A 16,928-nucleotide genomic window follows, 5' to 3' on the forward strand; every position below is an offset into this window, starting at 1 on the left:
CAGGTGCTTGGGAAAGCTTGGACACAGCACTTGGTGCCATGGTGGTGTTTGCTCAAAGGCTGGACTCAGTGATCTCAGAGCTCTTTTCCAACCTAAATGATTCTCTGATTCTGCAATTCCTCCTCATCAGATTCAAGTGTTGTTCTTAATGTTTTCTTTCTTACATATTGTTAGGACAGTAGTCATGTGGTTCTATTTAAAATATAATTTTTAAAATGCTGAATAAAATAAACATAGCACAGAACTGCATACATTTTTTTTCTTCTAGAGCTATTCAGTGCTTTCATATTCAGAGAATGATAAAACAGAGACTTTCAATATTAAAGCAGTATTTCATTTTGATTACCTATTCCCAATAGAAAGTGTTGTTTGACTCTCTGTTTGAAGTTTGTCTCAGCAAATTGGCTTTGCCCCTTTGAAAACTTGGACCAGATGTTGCCATGCAGTAGCAATAAATGGTGCTTGTTTAGAAAACCAGCTTAGTTTTCCAAAGTTTATTTGGCTAGCAATGTATGGACCAAATTTTGAAGGCCCTGCTGCTCCAGCAGAGCTCTGCAGTGGTGCCCAGCAGAATTCCTGCTCTGGGGCTGTGCCACCAGCACCTTCCCAAGGCACCGTGACTCAGTCAGCAGGCATCGTTCTGGGCAGTTCAAAATAGAAGCAAGCCAGATCCTCAGCTGGTATAAATTGGTGTTATTCTATTAAATTCAGATGGGCCTAATTACAAGTGCTCAGGCAGACACTGAGGGTTGCACAATCCATCGCTTTTATGAGCGTGTGCTCAGCCATAAAAGTGAGATTGCACAATGCAGCCCTCTCTGAATGCTCCTCTGTCTGGGCTGCTGATTGGAAACAAACACGGGAGGGTTAGTGACTGCCCCAGATGTTTTATGTTATGAATGACTGGAGGCATCTACCACTTGCATGAAGAGATGTTACTCTTTTGCAGGGTTAAATCCCAGCAGCAATGACTGCCGCTCTCTGCAAGTCCCAACTTGTCTGTGTTTAGAGGATTTGCATTTTTCTTGAACCCCCCATAATGTGCTATGGTTTCCATGCCCCCTGCCACACAGAGTGCATTTCCAAGCCTGCCTGGAGGAAGTCATTAACAAAACTCCTGTCTGTTTAGGTGGAGGAGGGCTTGGGCTGTTCTGCTGCACAGGAAATGGGGCATTTCTTTGGCCACTGCTCGAGTGTGTTTTCCTTTTACAGAAGTCCCCCTGCGTTTTGCAATAGGGAAATAGGAAATGGTATTTCCTCTGACTTGCAAGGAAGCTGATCTCTGCCCTCTTAATTAGCTGTTTAAAAGATGAAAGCAAGTGCCTGGGGTGAGGGAATTCCAGGAGGTTTCTTTGAACCAAAGCACTAAGAAATGGCCCATTATGAGTTTTGATTTATCCAAGCCCCACTGAACTGCCTACAGACGCACTTGCATGGATGCAGGTCCTGCTCTCATCTAAGTATATTAAATGGTGTTGTCAGATAGGGATGGAAGGGGTTCTGGGGATGGGATGACAAGCCCTGTGTTCTCTGCCAGACAGGTAACAGTTAGGAAGGCCATGTTCAGGGATCAGCCTTTCCCACAGCCCTGGCAGTGGGCTGAGCCAAGCAGTCCCACAAAATCCCCTTTTCCCTTACTCTTAGACTGCCCTTGGCAGTTCTTGCATCCTGGGATGTCACATTTTCTGCACATGGTTGGTGATGCAAGCAGCTTGAAAGCAGTGGTCCAAACTCCAAACCAGCCCTGTGCCTGCTCATCCTCCTCATCCTCCTCCACTTGTGAGGATGCAAACCTGGGCAGAGCTGTGCAGGTCCTTGGCAGTGCTGATCATTGCCTTTTCCTTTTTTTTTGTGTGTCTGTTTTTAATGTGTGCCATTCCACTTAAAAGGGTCTTTTTGTGTTTGTGTTAGGGAGGTCTAGTTGCACTTTTGTAAGTGACTAAATTACTAATTCTGTTAGTTGTTCTTCTCTTTTTTAAAAACCAGAATACCAGACAAATAAAAGCTTTTGAAATTCGCACTGTGTGGCTCAGCATCTCTGTGATCTGTAAGATCCATTTTTCTTCAGCATATTTAATTTCCCTCATGTGTTTGCTGCTGAAGCCTTTATTTTTAGTGCTCCTTAGTCCTTTCAGTTGGGGAAATATCATTTTTATGGTCTGCACGTGCCTGGAGCTTCTGTGGGACGTTTCCCCATGGGCTCGAGACCACTTTGGTGTGTGGGTATTATTGGGTGTTGTAAATATAATTCCTCTTTCCCACCTGAGTTCTTGCTCTGAGTGTGATAAAGTCATGTGTAGCTCTGCCATATTCCATGGTTTTCGTGTTCCGTGGTTTTCATTCCTGCCAGTATCTTAATGGCCATATGGATTACCTCAAAGTTAAAAGGACTCAAAGCCCTCCATTGCATTGATTGTGAATTGTTTTTATTTCAAGTTTCACCTGCACTGTCAGAAGAGTGCTTGTGTCCATGTGCCCTGAGTACTGGTGGAGTTTGGGTTATTTCCACCTCTTATCTCCGTGCTTCTTTCTAATCTCTGCAGGTTTTGATGCTCTTGTACTCTTTCAGGCAAGTGAGAGCAAAAATAACCATCCCAAAAGTGCAGGTTTGCTCTAAACAGGCTCCCTGCAGTGTGGGCACACTCCTGCTGGAGCACTTCAGATTGGGAATCACACTGCCCCAGCATCCATCCTCCTTCCTAATGCCCAAATCAGGGAAAGGGAATTCTTCATGCTACTGGTGTGCAGGGGAGGGCAAGAATGTGCCCAGCAGAACCTGTCATGATGTGCCAGCTTTGTTGTATAACCCATTACTCAGGAGTAGCACACAAGCTATAAAATGCCTGTCAAAAAGTGCCTGTGCCTTACTGAACAGCAGCCACTGAAATTGCTGAACCTTGTTATCATTACAGATAAAACACTTCTTGGGGTTTATGAGCACTTTTCAAAGTGTTCTGGCAATAATAAAGCAGGTTTTCTATTGCAGAGGCAGGGTTTTCTGTTTGTGACACTGCCTTTTGTCACTCTGTGACAAGCATCAAAATGCTAAAATTGTATTAAAGGGATTAAAGCAAAAGCACAGCAGCTGCTGGTTAGCAATCCAGGAAATCAGCTTGACTCTTATGGATTCTGTATAACCTATATTCCTAGTTGGGATTGCCTGGGTGCACCTGAGCTCTCCTAGGAGCTGATCTCCATTTGGACAAACACGTGTGGGAAGTGGGACACTGATAACACAACAAGGCTTCTTGAATAATGTAATAATGACTTGTTTTGCAATTTTTCCTTCTAGGAGACTGAGCTGCTGGATATCAGCCTTGTCAAAGATGCCAGGTGTGGAAAACATGCCAGAGCTCCCAAGGTAGGAATTCTTGCTGTGTGCTTTCTTGTTACATTGATGACCTGGATAAAAAAGAATGGGAATTATATGCAAGAGCTGAAAAGAAGGAAAAACGTTCCTGCAGCTAAAGAGAAGTGTTTTACCTTTTCTTTGTTTAACACTCTTTCTGTTGAGAAGTGTTGGGATTGTTGTTGTCTTGGGATTCTGTGTGTAAGATCCATCTGGAAGCTGTGCTGGCAGCAAAAATCCTGGTTTGTCAAGGTGCACTTACCCAAGTTCTTGGCTTCCCTGGTGGCAGGGAGCTGGTGTTTGTTTGAGCCCATGTTGTATTTTGTGCTGGTGATTTTGCTCGTTGAGTGCCTCCTGAGGCCAAGGATGAGGATTTGGGTTTGTTTGTTAAACTGCTGTCAGAGAGGTCGGGATATCAGCTCCCTCTGGGTTTGCTCTGATGGACTGTGCACTCAATTCCAGCCACTGCAGATCCAAGTTCTCTCTGGTGTTTTTGTTGGGGCAGACACAGCACACGAGAGGAAAAGCACAAGCACTCAGCTCTGGAAGCAAGAGAGTGCCTCAGGGAATCCCAGGAGCGATGGGAGAAAAATGAAATCTCCCAGGGCCTACAAAGCTTGGCCTTGCTGCTGCTTAGCCCTGATTGAACAGACCAAAAGAATGTTTGTCCCACTCTCATCTTGGGGCAGGAATATTCCTGGGTCTGGATGACCTCTCTTCCTTGCAGCCCTGGGCCCAGGCACAGCCCCCTGAGGGCCATTGGGAATGGAAAAGGTTGTTTTTCCCTGCCAGAAAGCAGTTGTACTTATCTCTGAACAGACTATTCATATCTGGCTTTCAAAGCTCTCCATGTAGTGCTGGCAGCATTTTAAAGGCTGAGTTATAATTGAAATGCAACAGAAGTACTTTATGACATCCACATTAATACCAAATGAGTTCACCATGATTAATGGTTCTATGATGAATAGCAATAAAGTATTAACAATGTCTAGAACATTATTTTAAAATGCTACCTGCTTTACAGAGGACATTCATGTTCTTCTAACAAAATGTTTTCAGCTAAAATTTATGCACAGCTATTGCCTTGGTGACTTTTATTTATTGGGTTACATAAAGGCTGGTTTTGTTGGAGCACGTTTCAGCTCTGACAGCAGTGGCATTAAACGAAGGGTAGGAGAAAATCCCAGCTCTCAGGGTGGTGAAATGCTCCACCTGTGTGAATGGGCTGCCTTTTGTCATGGATGTGTGTGTGGGCAGCAGCTGAACAGCACCAGGTTTCAGCAAAACTCCTCGGATTTTGGCTGAAGAGCCCTGGGAATGGAGGATGCTCACCAAAGCTTCTCAGGGGCTCTTTTGCACAGCTCTGCTTCCAGCTGGGAGCACTCCCTGCTTTTACTCCAAACCAAGAGACTGAGGTGTACATCACCCCACCAGCCCTCCTTCTGCCCAAGTTTTATATTAGGGGACTTCTGCCAGTTGATGCAAATTTTTTAATCTCTCTTCAGAATTCTAAAAGTAGATTTCACCCATGGGTTGTCATTACAAACCTAACAGGAATCTTTAAACCTCATTTGGTGTATTTCTGATCTACTGCTGCTTTTTGATAGAAATAAGTGTCTTTTTTAATAAGCCTTGACTTCCTCGTTGAATAAAAAAGAGCAATTCCTTTTTATTTTTATGGTAAGCTTAGTTTCAATGTCATTAGCTTCACCCACAGTTAGTTATCAGAACGTGTGAGGTGTGCTGCCACACAAGAAATGATTTTAAGGGACTGTGTTTCCAAAGCTCAGTCTGTTCTCATGCTGCATTCTGTGTGCTGACATGAGTATTCTTCATTTCTAAAAAGGACTGAGAAGCACAAAGCGTTTTACTGTTTCTCCTTTTTTGGTTGATACTCAGTTTCCACAGCATCTTTCCCTAAGTCCAGTGCCGTATGTTTTGTGGTGGTTTGTGCATGGTTTTTGCAGCTTGCTGGGTTTCTCACCCAGCTGCTCTGGTTGCTTTCTCCATCCCCTCAATGTTTTTTAGGGAACCTTGCAGGCACAGGAGTGCAGCTCTCACCCTGCAGCCCTCACAGCAATGTGGTGGCACCAGCAAGGGGCTGAGAACACAGTAACACAATTTTGGATGCTGCAGTGAAGGTGTGGCTGCCCCTGAGCAGGGCAGGAACTGGGGTTTCTGACCATGCAGAAGGCAGTTTTCAGTGGGTACCAAGGCACTTGATGCTCAGGAGATTAAAAAAAGTCTACTGAAACGACCCTGAGAAGCTCCAGCATAATTTTCTTTTTGCATGTTGTCAGGGATGGCTCCTTCTGCCTTCAGCTGCTATTTTCAGAAATGGTAACAGAGCTTTGCATCTCAATGCAATATACATGCAAAGGATGGTTCCTTGGTAGAAAGGCAAAATCTCAGGCAGCACAGAGCTCTACACGAGGAAAAAATTGAATTGATGTTCTGATGGGAACAAGGAAAGACACATTAATTGTGTATGTTGGGAAGAAGTGCCTCCATTCAAAGTCAAATGACATTTATAAAGAAGTGAGGGGATTATAAAATGATTATCAGGACTTTGCTTTTTAAGTTTGTATTAGAATCAGGTAGGAAAAGGAGCAAGAGGAATTTTGGGAGCAGGAGAAAATCACTAGTTGTGACGAAGCAATGGTTTACTCCCCTTTATTTGCACATTACCTGGTAACACCCTCTCAAGCTTTGGTTTGGTGTGCAATGTGAGGCATCTTTTCCCTTTAAAAGTTCAGTGACAAAGTCTGCAAAATCAAATAACACAAAATGTGCTTTTGTACAAAGGAATAGCTATGAATACTCACATGCCTTCTGCAAAGCATGGAAGTGCCTCTCAAAAGAGTGTCCGTGCTCTATAAAGGGAGCTGCAGCTAAAAATGTCAGGCACCAGCAAACACTGAGAAATGAATGGTCAGGTGGTGAAAATCTGGCAGTTGCAAACACGCTCACAGGACTAGGGAAGTCACACTTTTTCCCATCTTGTATTTACTTCAGCCAATAACAGTTTCTATGGAAACTGAAATCTTAAGCAACTGTATGTGTTTTTACTAGCGAGAAGAAATATCAGGATTAGTTGACAGGGAGAAGGAAATAACTCCATGGTAAATACTCATATTGAAAACTTCTGATGCATTTGATCAGTATGTTTTCCCTTAGCATCCTGTTTTCCCTCATAAATCATTCAGCAGGAAATGAATTCCTTTAAATAACATATACTGTGAAACCTGTAGGAGATGAAATTATGAATGATAGGATCACTCTCATGCCAAGATGTGTTTAGAGAGTAATCCCCAATTTTAAAAAATCTCGTGGCTCCCCCGCCCCAAGTTTTCTCACTTTAACAAGCAAGCTCTACAGAGAAAAATAATTCAGATGCCTGAATGTCAGAAGTTTGCCAAGGCTCCAACTGCTATTTTAATATCAGCACCAGCCTCTCTGTATTTGGTGGCTTTTCTTGAAATGTTCGAGCAAGATGATTTTGGACCTATCTCAGTGTAATGCAAAAGCTGCTGTGGAAGCTTTGCTGGCTTCTAACACATCCATGGAGGAAAATCAGCATTTCCTGAACTAGGGGGCTCAGGAACTGAAAGGAAAACTAGCAAGGAACATCTAAATAATTGTTTAACTGAAAATCAGGTGATTTGGGGGAAATGAGGATGTGCAAGTCCATTTGAACTGTCAGAGCTCCCCGGACTGTGCTCCGTGGCACTGACTTGTGCAGGGACACTGATGCTGCGTTTGTAACACCCTGATCACACTGCCTGTGTGAAATGGCAGATGTGCTGGGTTTTTCCCTTTCTTTCTGTGCTCTCAGTCCATTCCCAGCTGTGTGCAAGGCTGGCCCAGGACAGCAGCACGCCCGCTGCCTGCTGTCACCCTGCTCAGGATGTCTCCATTCTGCCTCAAATGCTGCTGCTGTTATTTCTGTCTGCTGATAGAAATGCACGCTGCTTTCCCTCCAACAACCTTGATGCTAAATTAGAAAATGTAAATTGTGCCGAAGCAGCGTTCTATTTCTGCCAAAAAGAAACAAAAATGGAATGTGCGCGCAGCTCACCTTCTTCCCACTCACCTTGGGGATAACAGCGACAGCCACAAACATCCGCCCCAAATGCGTTTGTTCTTTTACATAACTGCTTGCTTTTTTTTCATCATAATGATTGAGTTGCATAAACATTTTGTCTAGGTTGAGTTTTACTTTATTGAGGAAGGTTGAGATGAATTTCTTTGTATGATATTTGGCCAGTGCTCAGGTGGAAGTGGTTTGAATGCTGTGGGCCCTGAGAGTGAGGGGGCTTTACCTTGGGCCCTCCAGTGACCCAAATTGGTGACTTTATTTTACTTGGGGAACTGGGACCTTTTCAGCAGCATATCATTCACTGTGTAGCTTAGCTCTGTCTGGCCAGCTCATTGAAATCACTATTTACTAACATTCAGGCCACAGCAGAAATCACAGGGTTGTTTCCAAGGCTTTCACTATGAAAGATTTAATTTTATTTTTGTCCTTGCTTGTTGACTGTTTCAGTTATCTTTCTGAGCTGGTTGGTTTCATACTTTACTTTGTTGTATTTCTAAAGCCTTCATCTTTTTTTTGTTTGCCAAAGTTCGCAGCGCAAAGCCTGTAATAAGAAATTCCGTATTTTAAGAAGCACAGAGGCATCTTACAACTGTAATTTTAAAGCTTGACATTTAAATTTGAAAAGGCAGGCCCTGCTCAATTAAATACGTGGTATTTGAGTTCCTGAAAACACTAGAAATTATTGGTAGAGCTGTGCTTTAAATGCTGCTGCTGCTGCTTTTGGTTAAGCGTGTGTACGTGCACAATTTATTTTTTTTCCTCTGCCCAGTGGTCCAGGACAGGGATGTCTCATTCCTGCTTTCCCAACCAATGATGCTGATGAGCTGAGGGTGCAGCTGGCACAGCATGTCCTGTCACAAACCCCCATGCCCTGTCACTCGGGATAACCCTCACCTGAATCTGACAAATGGCATTTTTGCAGCAGCTGGCACAGCATTTAAAAATTGGTTGGATGACAAAGTCATTTTGGAGGCATTTTTAGCGATGCTAAGATGTTGAAATATCAATTTCTAGTATTATCTGTTTGTTACCTTGCAGATCCATGTGTTACCTTTTGACTTGCACCAAGATCACAAAGTCTTGGGAAAGCACAGCCCTAGTGCAATGCTAATAGAAAACTAATAAATAAAACGTTGCTATCTGTAAAAATAAGGAATGTTTAATTTAGCCTGGCATGAACACTCAGTCTGGAAAGAATTTCAAAATTTTTCACTGGAAAATGTAAAGGTACTCAATAACTGAACCATGCTAGTCTTTGCTTCAGAGCCATAATCTCCACCTAGAAATATTTCATAAATATTAAAGTTCATATTTTAGCAGCAGTGTGCAGAGATCTGGTGGCAGTGCAATACCCTCGAGCTTCAAAAGTAGGATCAACAGGCTCAAGTGAAAATGTCACAGCAGATGTATCTTTCTGCAACTGTTTGGAACAAATGATTAAAATTTTCCTGCTTTATTGGAAACCAGCTTGGTGATTTGTCATTACATCCCTTAGCTTGTAAACAGCCCTTTGGAGAAAGCTGTCAGGTTTTAATTAGTTGCAAAGGTTTGATATGCTGGTTATCATCTGCATATAAATGGGGTTTTTGGGATCTCCTGATGGAGCTTTTTGGCCTGTGTGTGTCCCAAAGCATGGCTGTGCCACTGGCACCTTGTAGGGACACAGATGTCCTGCAAAGAGACCTCAACCAGTATTCCTGGCAAACATTTTATTATTAATATGAGAGCAGGACCAAAAATTCAGTTCCAGGTAAGGCAGTGAACGGGAGTAAATGTGAAGTGCAAAGCAGCAGCAAACTATGCATTTCCAGGGTTGTGATATCACTATATTCATGTTAAAAAAAAAAAGCATCAGGCAGAAAGGAGACTTGTTTCTTTTGCTTTGTCTGCTGTGGATGTGCAAGAACGTGGGCAAGTGCATCCAAATATCTGCCTGGGGTTTTTAATACAGTAGCTTATTTCTGAAACCAAACAAAGCTCCCTTCCTATTTAATTATAAATGGGATTATGCTACCAAGTAAGGCTTGCAAATAGTTAATTTTTAAATAAGTCCTGGGCAGTATTTGTGTGGTGATAACAAAAACCCTTACAGCTGTATTGAGTGAGAGTTGCTTGTCTGTGGCTGTCTCAGCTCTGTTGCCTCACCAGCTAATCCTGGTTAAATAAACAGAATTATCAGCTGGTGCCACTGTTCAGACACTGCCACTCCTGGGCTGGTGATGGGCCATTCTCAGGGGTGTTCCTGCAAAAGGAATGGCACAGGCAGGCAAAATGCTTCTCTGTAGGCTAGAGCTACAGGGATGTTTTCTGAGGGCCAAAAGTTGGCTTAATGCATTTCCCAACTCTTTGTGATTCCCAAGAACAAAGTGCAGTGAAAACTGTGGTGTGTTAAGACTGATACACAGCTATACATGGTTTAGGAAGGCTTTTTTTTACTGTGGAGGACATTGTGGGTTGAGTCTTTAGTGGTTAGTTACCATAACACCTGTTAAAAGAGCATGTCTTCTCCATATTATTTCCAGGAGGAATCCTAAAACAAGTGTCAGCACAACTTGCAAATACTAATACAACAAATCTTGTTGGAATGCATGGAAGTTATGTCCAGTCCTGGTGCTAGGTCAGTGTTAAAACATAGTTTACTGCAACTGGTAAATAGTTGGATTTAAAAAAAAAATATAGTTCAGAGGAAATGTGATCTTTCTCTTATGTTGAAACACAGAAAAATTATTATCAACTCAGTCATTTTTATTAAAAATTCCTGTGATGGAAGGTTCTGGTAGTTCAGGGGAGCTGTGCTGGTGGTGGGTCTGACTTGCTATGCATCCCATGCTGATTTTCCCTTTTCTGAAACACATCCAGTATTGATAATGCCATAAGTGAAATTACACAAAGATTTTTTTTGTTCTTGTGTCTGCTCGGAGTTAACCTCCTGCCTGTGAGATTAATGAAATACATTTAAAATAATTTATGTGAGAAATTGTGCGCTGTGCTCGGCAATGTTTAGCGTAAATGCCTTCAGAATGGTGTTTGCTAATGAAGTGGCAGAAGCAGAAAATCCGTGCTAGGTAAGGTCATGTATAAAGGGGAAACATTAATCTTGGAAATAATGGCTGTAATTTGCATGCTGTTAAAATGCTCAGAGCACACTGAGTGTGCAGGACAGAACATCACCTTCTCCTGTGGGTTTGCACACCTTCAGAGCACACTGACAGTGCAGGGGAGAGCATCACCTTCCCCAGAAATACTGATGTGTTTGGTTAGGGCAGTGTGAAGTGTTCTTTCCAGCCATGCACTGTTGTTACCAGGGTAAACGTGCAGGGTGCTGGACAGAGGCAGGGCAGGAGCTTGCTGGGGCCTCAGGGTTTGTGTGTTTTACAGGTCAGTGCATGAACATTTTGGAACTGCTGCAGGGCTTTGGTTTTGGCTAGAAGAAGAGAAATTCTCCTGGAGCTGCTCTCATAATGTCCTTCAGAGTTCCTGTGCAGTGGCCCAGGGCTCTGGGTGCTTTGGGAGTGAGGATGCTGATGCTGTGGAGTTGGAATCTGATGAAAATATTCAAGGCCAGTTTAGACGGGCACTGAGCAACCTGGTTTAGTGGAAGGATGTCCCTGCCATGCCAGGGGATGGAACAATGTGGTTTTTAAGGCTTCTCCCAGGCCAAACCATTCTGCAGTTCCCTGATGCCCTTGGTTGCACCTTCTCATAACTGATGAGTTCATCATTGTCCCGTGTTTGTCCCTGTACTGCAAAGTGGAGGCACTTCTGCATCTCTGAAAGGAGCTGTTGCTGCTGGAAGCTCTTGTAGGCATCACTGAATGTGATCAGCTTCTTTTTAAGACATAAGTTTGTGGCAGTATTTCAGTTGTGGGAAGTGATTTTGTTTTCAAGACTATTTTTTTTTTCCAACCTGCTGGAGTCAGGAGAGTTTCAGGTGGTGGGAGGAGAAGTGGAATTATTTAACTGTTGCTTACATAATAAAAAAGGAGAACTTGCAAGCTGTGCTTAGGTCTCCTCATATTTTGATGATGCTTGCCTTTTCTATTTGGTTCACATTTAAAGTATTCTCTGAAAGCATAATCACTTGATATTGCTAATTTATATGTTTCCATGGCCCCGTGGCTTCAGGAAATTTGGTGTTTGTGAGCTGCTTGAACATTTGGAATAATCTGCAGATGATCAGTTGAGTAGATTTAAGCAGACTGAGGAGGTTGTGCCAAGTGAGCGCCCCTGGTGCTCCTGTGCAGGTCTGCTCAGTGCTGTTTGAGTTTCCTGTGGCAATCAGCATCCCCTGTGAACTCCCTTCCTGCTGGAGGAGGGAATTGCCTGGGCTGGGATTGCACATGCCATGCAAGGGAAGTGGATTGCTGCCCTTCAGGGAGCCTGATTCATCCAGGCTCTTGGCATGGGCTGCAGCAGCCTTGTAGGAAGGAGCCTGCCATGACCAAGAGCTTGTTTAGCACATCCAGGAAAGGTGTGATCCCAGGATAAGAGCTGGGAGACAAAGTGTTGTTTAAAGAGAAGTCTATATTAAGTAGCCCAGAACTAAGATGAGTGATGAGAATGTAGAACTGCTGTCAGCAGCTTTCCCCTGAGTGGGAATTGTGCCTGTTAGTCATGCAGTTTATCCTGGTGATAAATCCAAAACTATTTGCAAGATTATTTAGGATATGAGGAAAAAAAATGTACTTTCCTTTACTCTTTGAGCTATGTCAAATGTGATACAAAGCTATTTGATCTAAAGTTATTTCAATTGTAGTTGAATATTAGAGACATACTTAGAATTCTAATGTGCTTGTAAACCAGAGGAAAAGATGAGGAGAGATGTTTTTATTTGCATGAAAATAGTGAACTCCTGATGTAGATGCAGATGGATGTTTGTCTTTGGGTGTGCATTGTCTCTTGCCCCCGGGAGTACAGAATTGAATTGCATGAATACACAGTTCAATCTGGTCACGTGAATGTGGTACAGTTTGCTCTACCTGCTGCAAATAAGAGAACTGGAGATTAAAAAAAAGGAAAATTCTTGTTTTTCTCTGCTTTTCAGCATGGGATTATGCTTGAGAATCGCAAGGATCACTTTGCAAGGGTTAATACAGGCTCTGTGGTCTCAGCAGAGACACATAATAAAAAAGCTACAGGCACACAGCAAAAGCCCTCCTTGGAGCCCATGTGCCCAGCTGTGCAGGCAGAGAGCTGAGCAGTGGATTCCATCCTCCCCTGAGCCATGGAGACAGCTGTTTGCACAACCACAGTAGTGTTTGTCACAGGCTTAACCCAGAGCTTATTTACATCAATTGCTGCACATCAGAGCCCGTGGGCCAGGCCAAAATCTATTTATAGGGCACTTATCAGTGGGTGACGTGTTTTCCAGTTCCCCTGGTGTGGAGTGAGCCCACCCCAGTGAAATACAGAAATGCTGCTGTGGCTGGATGTGAGCAGAGGCAGCACAAACACTGGGCATCCTTCGTGTGCTGCCCCAGGGGATGATTGCAGTTTGGGGGCTGGATTGATTGTGTTTGGGCTTTGGGATGTACAAGGCTTAGAAATGTCTCCAGGAAATGAAAAGGCAATCAACAGGCAAATCACCAAAAGAAAGGGAAAAAAAATAAAAAGCTGTATTTCAGTTATTTGTTTTTGAGATGTGCAGCAGGGTTCTTTAAAATTCCCGTCACCCAGAGGGAGCTGATTGGCTTCCTTTTAATTTTGCTTCAAATAATAAAATCTTAGCTTGAAAAGCCAACTTGAGTGGGCTCTGCTCATCCAGATTCTCTCTTTCCCAAGTTGCTCTCAATGCTGATTAGTGGATATAACAAAGGAAAACCTCATCACATTGCAAAAAACTGGGTTGGCTGGTCACGTCCTGTGTGTGTGAGAGAGAAAATAATGTGCAGGCTCAGAACAAAAGCACTAATGTTTGAAACCATGGCTGGGGAAGAAATATGATGGCTTATTGTGTTTGAGGAGCTTTCTTGAAATGCAGGGACGAGTGATGTGGGCAGCAGCTGGCTCTGGTTGAAATTCTTCTGCAAAGCCTGGCCTGGGAGGGCACAGTTTAGTCTGGGCACACAGAGCAGAGCCAGCCTGCTTCATTTTGCTGGGCTGTTTGGTTTTCAGCAGAATTTGATGTGTGTGTTCTGATTCCTTTGTATTTCTGCACTGGGAGCTTCATTTAAAGTTGCATTTTAACAAATGTAGAGTAATTTTTATTTGTTAAGTGTGAGACTGGAACAAGACAAAACCAATTCTGATGAGCTTCTTTAGCAAACAGCATCACAAGGGAGACTTGGAGGAAAAATTCCACATAAATTCATCTTCAGTCTAAAATTCCATATTTTAGAAGCAGTAGTTAGTTATCTATTTAAATATTTTGCAAATATTTCTGTTGGTTTTCTCATTTTAAGTATTTGATATCAGTGGAAATCATCTACACTTTTCTAGACCAGAGACAGATTTCTAGTGAAACAAATTGTTGTTTCTTAAATTAAAAAAAAAAACCAGAGAGGGTACAGTTGGAAGGGACCACAGTGGGTCATCTGAGCCAAACACACTTTTCTATTTCTGACTTGAAATCTGTTTCTGTTCGTTGTTTATTGATGTTGCAGAGAGGAGCGCTGTCACAAAGCATGAACTGTGCTGGCTGGAACAGACTTCTTTAGAAACGTGGGAAATGGTTTTGTCCATTTCCTTCTCCTGAGGGGAAGGGCTGGGCGGTGCTCACAGGCCTGCTCTGGAGGAATGCAGTGTCACAGCTGAGTGCAGCCACATTGTCGTGGGGAGGCCACCACAGACCAGCCAGTGGACATTAAACTGGAGTGACAATCAGCCTGGGGAGGTTGAATGTGGAAATGGAGACTCTCCAGGCAGAGCACAGGGAGCCCTCAGGGCCTGGGGAGCAGCTGAGAGGCCTTCTCCAAGCAGCATCTGGCAAGGCCTGCACAAGATGTGGGGGCAAAGAGCTCCTTGTGCAATCCTAGCAGCTGTTTGGTTTTTGTTGGGAAACAGCTAAGCCAGGGAAAAGCCCAATAAGCAGCAATTAGTAATGCTGGTGCAGTTTTAGTGCACTGTTTTATTTATTTTCCTACTCTTTCTACATCTGTATTTACTTAACTCCTAGCTGGAGCCCAAACAGTTGTTCCTTTGAAGGGGTTGGAAGTGCTGTGTGAAGCACCTTCAGCTATGGAGTTCAGCTGATGTTGGATTATTTCAGAATCACAGAATCATTGAGGTTGTAAGAGAGCTCTGAGGTCATGGAGCCCAAGCTGTGGCTGAGCCTTTGCCATGCCAACCAGAGCAGAGCTCTGTGTACCATGTCTGGCCATTCCTGACGAGGGATGGTGGCTCTATCATCTCCCTTGGGAGTCCCAGCAAGGGACAACCTCTTCCATGAAGAAGCTCCTTGATGTCCAGCCTGAGCCTGGTGTGGCTACACCCAACCCAGCAAAGCATTTTTACTTAGTGACATCTCATTTTTAGTGCATTTCCCCTTTTCTTGGTAGTTGGTCTTATTTCTTGAAAAATTGTGTGTGGAGTCACCCTGAGCCAGGAGCTCAGTTCAGGGATATGCAGCCTGCAGCACTGCGTGTCTTTGGTCTGGATCCTGCATTAACCTGTAATCGGTTTAAATCTGGTTTATAATCTATTTACAGTTTCATTCCTTTATCTAGGACATGTTTCTTTGAAGAAGAAATTGCGTTTGACAGCGCACTTCATGTTTGAGAGCTGCAATCGAATTTGTGTGATCCTAGAAAGCTGCTGCCATGTTTCTGATAATGAAACCCTCCTGTCATTCATCCTGCTGCCCAGAGCAGCAGCAGTGACCAGCAACCCTGCATTGGCATCTCCCAATGTCACAGCCACAGCACCGGGCAGGTGGGAGATGGATGGGGACAAATCCCTGCCCTCCTGCCAGTCTGAGCTTCCCTCTGAGCATTGCAATCCAGTCCCATCAATATTTGCGTGGTTTTTCTCGGCGTGTTTAAAGCCCAAGCCGTGTCTTTTTCTGCAGTTTCATGGCTCTGTCCTGCCATGATTTCAGGGATGAAAGAGCTGCCTGCAGGTGAAGGATCAGGATGTGTTATCTGCTGTGCTATCAGTGTAGCCTTTTGCTGTGCTCTGTAATGAGCTGCAGGCTGGCAGGCCCAGCATGGGGAGCATTTGCAGATGTGTATGTTTGGTTTAGAAGTTGAGGAGCAGAATAGTTATTACTTTGGGATCTGTGCCTAATGCAATTTCCCAGTAGTAACTAAATCAGACAGTGCCCTCAATATCTATTTGTTTTTTATGCAGTGAAGTGGGAATTGTGTGGATATTTTAAAATGGGAGTCAAGCCCTAAGCAGGAGCAGCATTTACAAAGGCATTTGTATTTGTGTTACTCAAGTATTTCTTCTCCGTTATACTTTGCTAATGACCATTCAAGTCCTTTCCAAGTTTACATTTCTTCAATTTTATGGATCTTATTTATAAAAAATAAGCTCTAATTCATTCTTTCCTCCAACAACCGTTAAACTATGGAAGAGAGTACTTGTAATTCTAAGCAAATCTTTCATATTGGAATAGTAAATTGCTCTAAATTGATGATCTGCTGTAGAGCTTAACCTTGGTGATCAGTGAGGAGTTTATGTAATGTCTCATCTGTTTCTCCTAAATCTGGGAGGAAAATCCTGACAGCCTTGTCACATTTGCTTTCCCTAACCTGGAATATCTCAATCTAATTGTGCACCTCTGAATCATCCCTTATTTTTTCTCTTGGAGAAACAGATTGTTCTTGACTGTCAACACTCTGGAAAGTGGAACTGCAAGACCAAAGGTTCCTAAAGCATTTCAGGAGACAGAGGAAAGTTATCTGAATAAACTTTCATGCTGCATGCATGTCTGATAATTGAAGGAGGACACATCTGCTGCCACTGAACTGCTGCTCTTGGTTTGCATGACTCCTTGGCTTTCTGTTTTGGGTTGTTGGGCATCAAATACAGATGTCTTGGAAGGAGGAGCTGCAGGAAGGGATTGCCTGATGTGAAACACTGCAGCTGGAGCTGCTCTGGTTCCAGCCCCAGGCTCAGAGCATCTGCAGCAGCTGCAGATGAGCAAATGCTGCAGTGGGTCGTGCTATGGCACTGGGAAAAGGAACTTGGAGTCAAGTTTGTGTCACTTTATCAACAATGTAAAATGTCCTGGTAGCACAATTTCCTAATTGAGCTTTGCCTGTTACTTCCTGACTGAGAAATGGTGTTAACACCAGGGTGCTGCATTTTCTGCATTAAAAAAAAGGCTGAAAAGAGCCAGAGCTGAAATGTACTTTTTGGGAAGGATGCTGAGTGAGTGAAGTGGACTGGAGCTCAGTTGCCAACAGAACAGAAAGCTCTTGAAATCATCAGCCTGAGCAGGTGCTGGACCTGGTGCTGTTATATTCATTTTCCACTCACCTTCAGCTGATTTTGTCCTGTCTTGAAGGAGCCACATGTAGGTATGGGATTTACAGA

At 43.4% G+C, this 16,928-nt stretch overlaps 1 protein-coding gene across 3 annotated transcripts in view; it reads left to right on the forward strand.

Moving 5' to 3' along the window:
- Positions 1 to 16,928, forward strand: part of PLCB1 (phospholipase C beta 1) — a 303,607-nt gene that overhangs the window by 59,632 nt on the left and 227,047 nt on the right. For all 3 annotated transcript variants that reach the window (XM_064709814.1, XM_064709813.1, XM_064709815.1), the window contains exon 3: positions 3,293 to 3,361. In XM_064709814.1, the coding sequence (XP_064565884.1) occupies positions 3,293 to 3,361 (69 nt within the window). The remainder of the gene's footprint in view (positions 1 to 3,292; positions 3,362 to 16,928) is intronic.

This window comes from Zonotrichia leucophrys, chromosome 3, assembly GCF_028769735.1.
Source record: "Zonotrichia leucophrys gambelii isolate GWCS_2022_RI chromosome 3, RI_Zleu_2.0, whole genome shotgun sequence".
NCBI lineage: Eukaryota > Metazoa > Chordata > Aves > Passeriformes > Passerellidae > Zonotrichia > Zonotrichia leucophrys.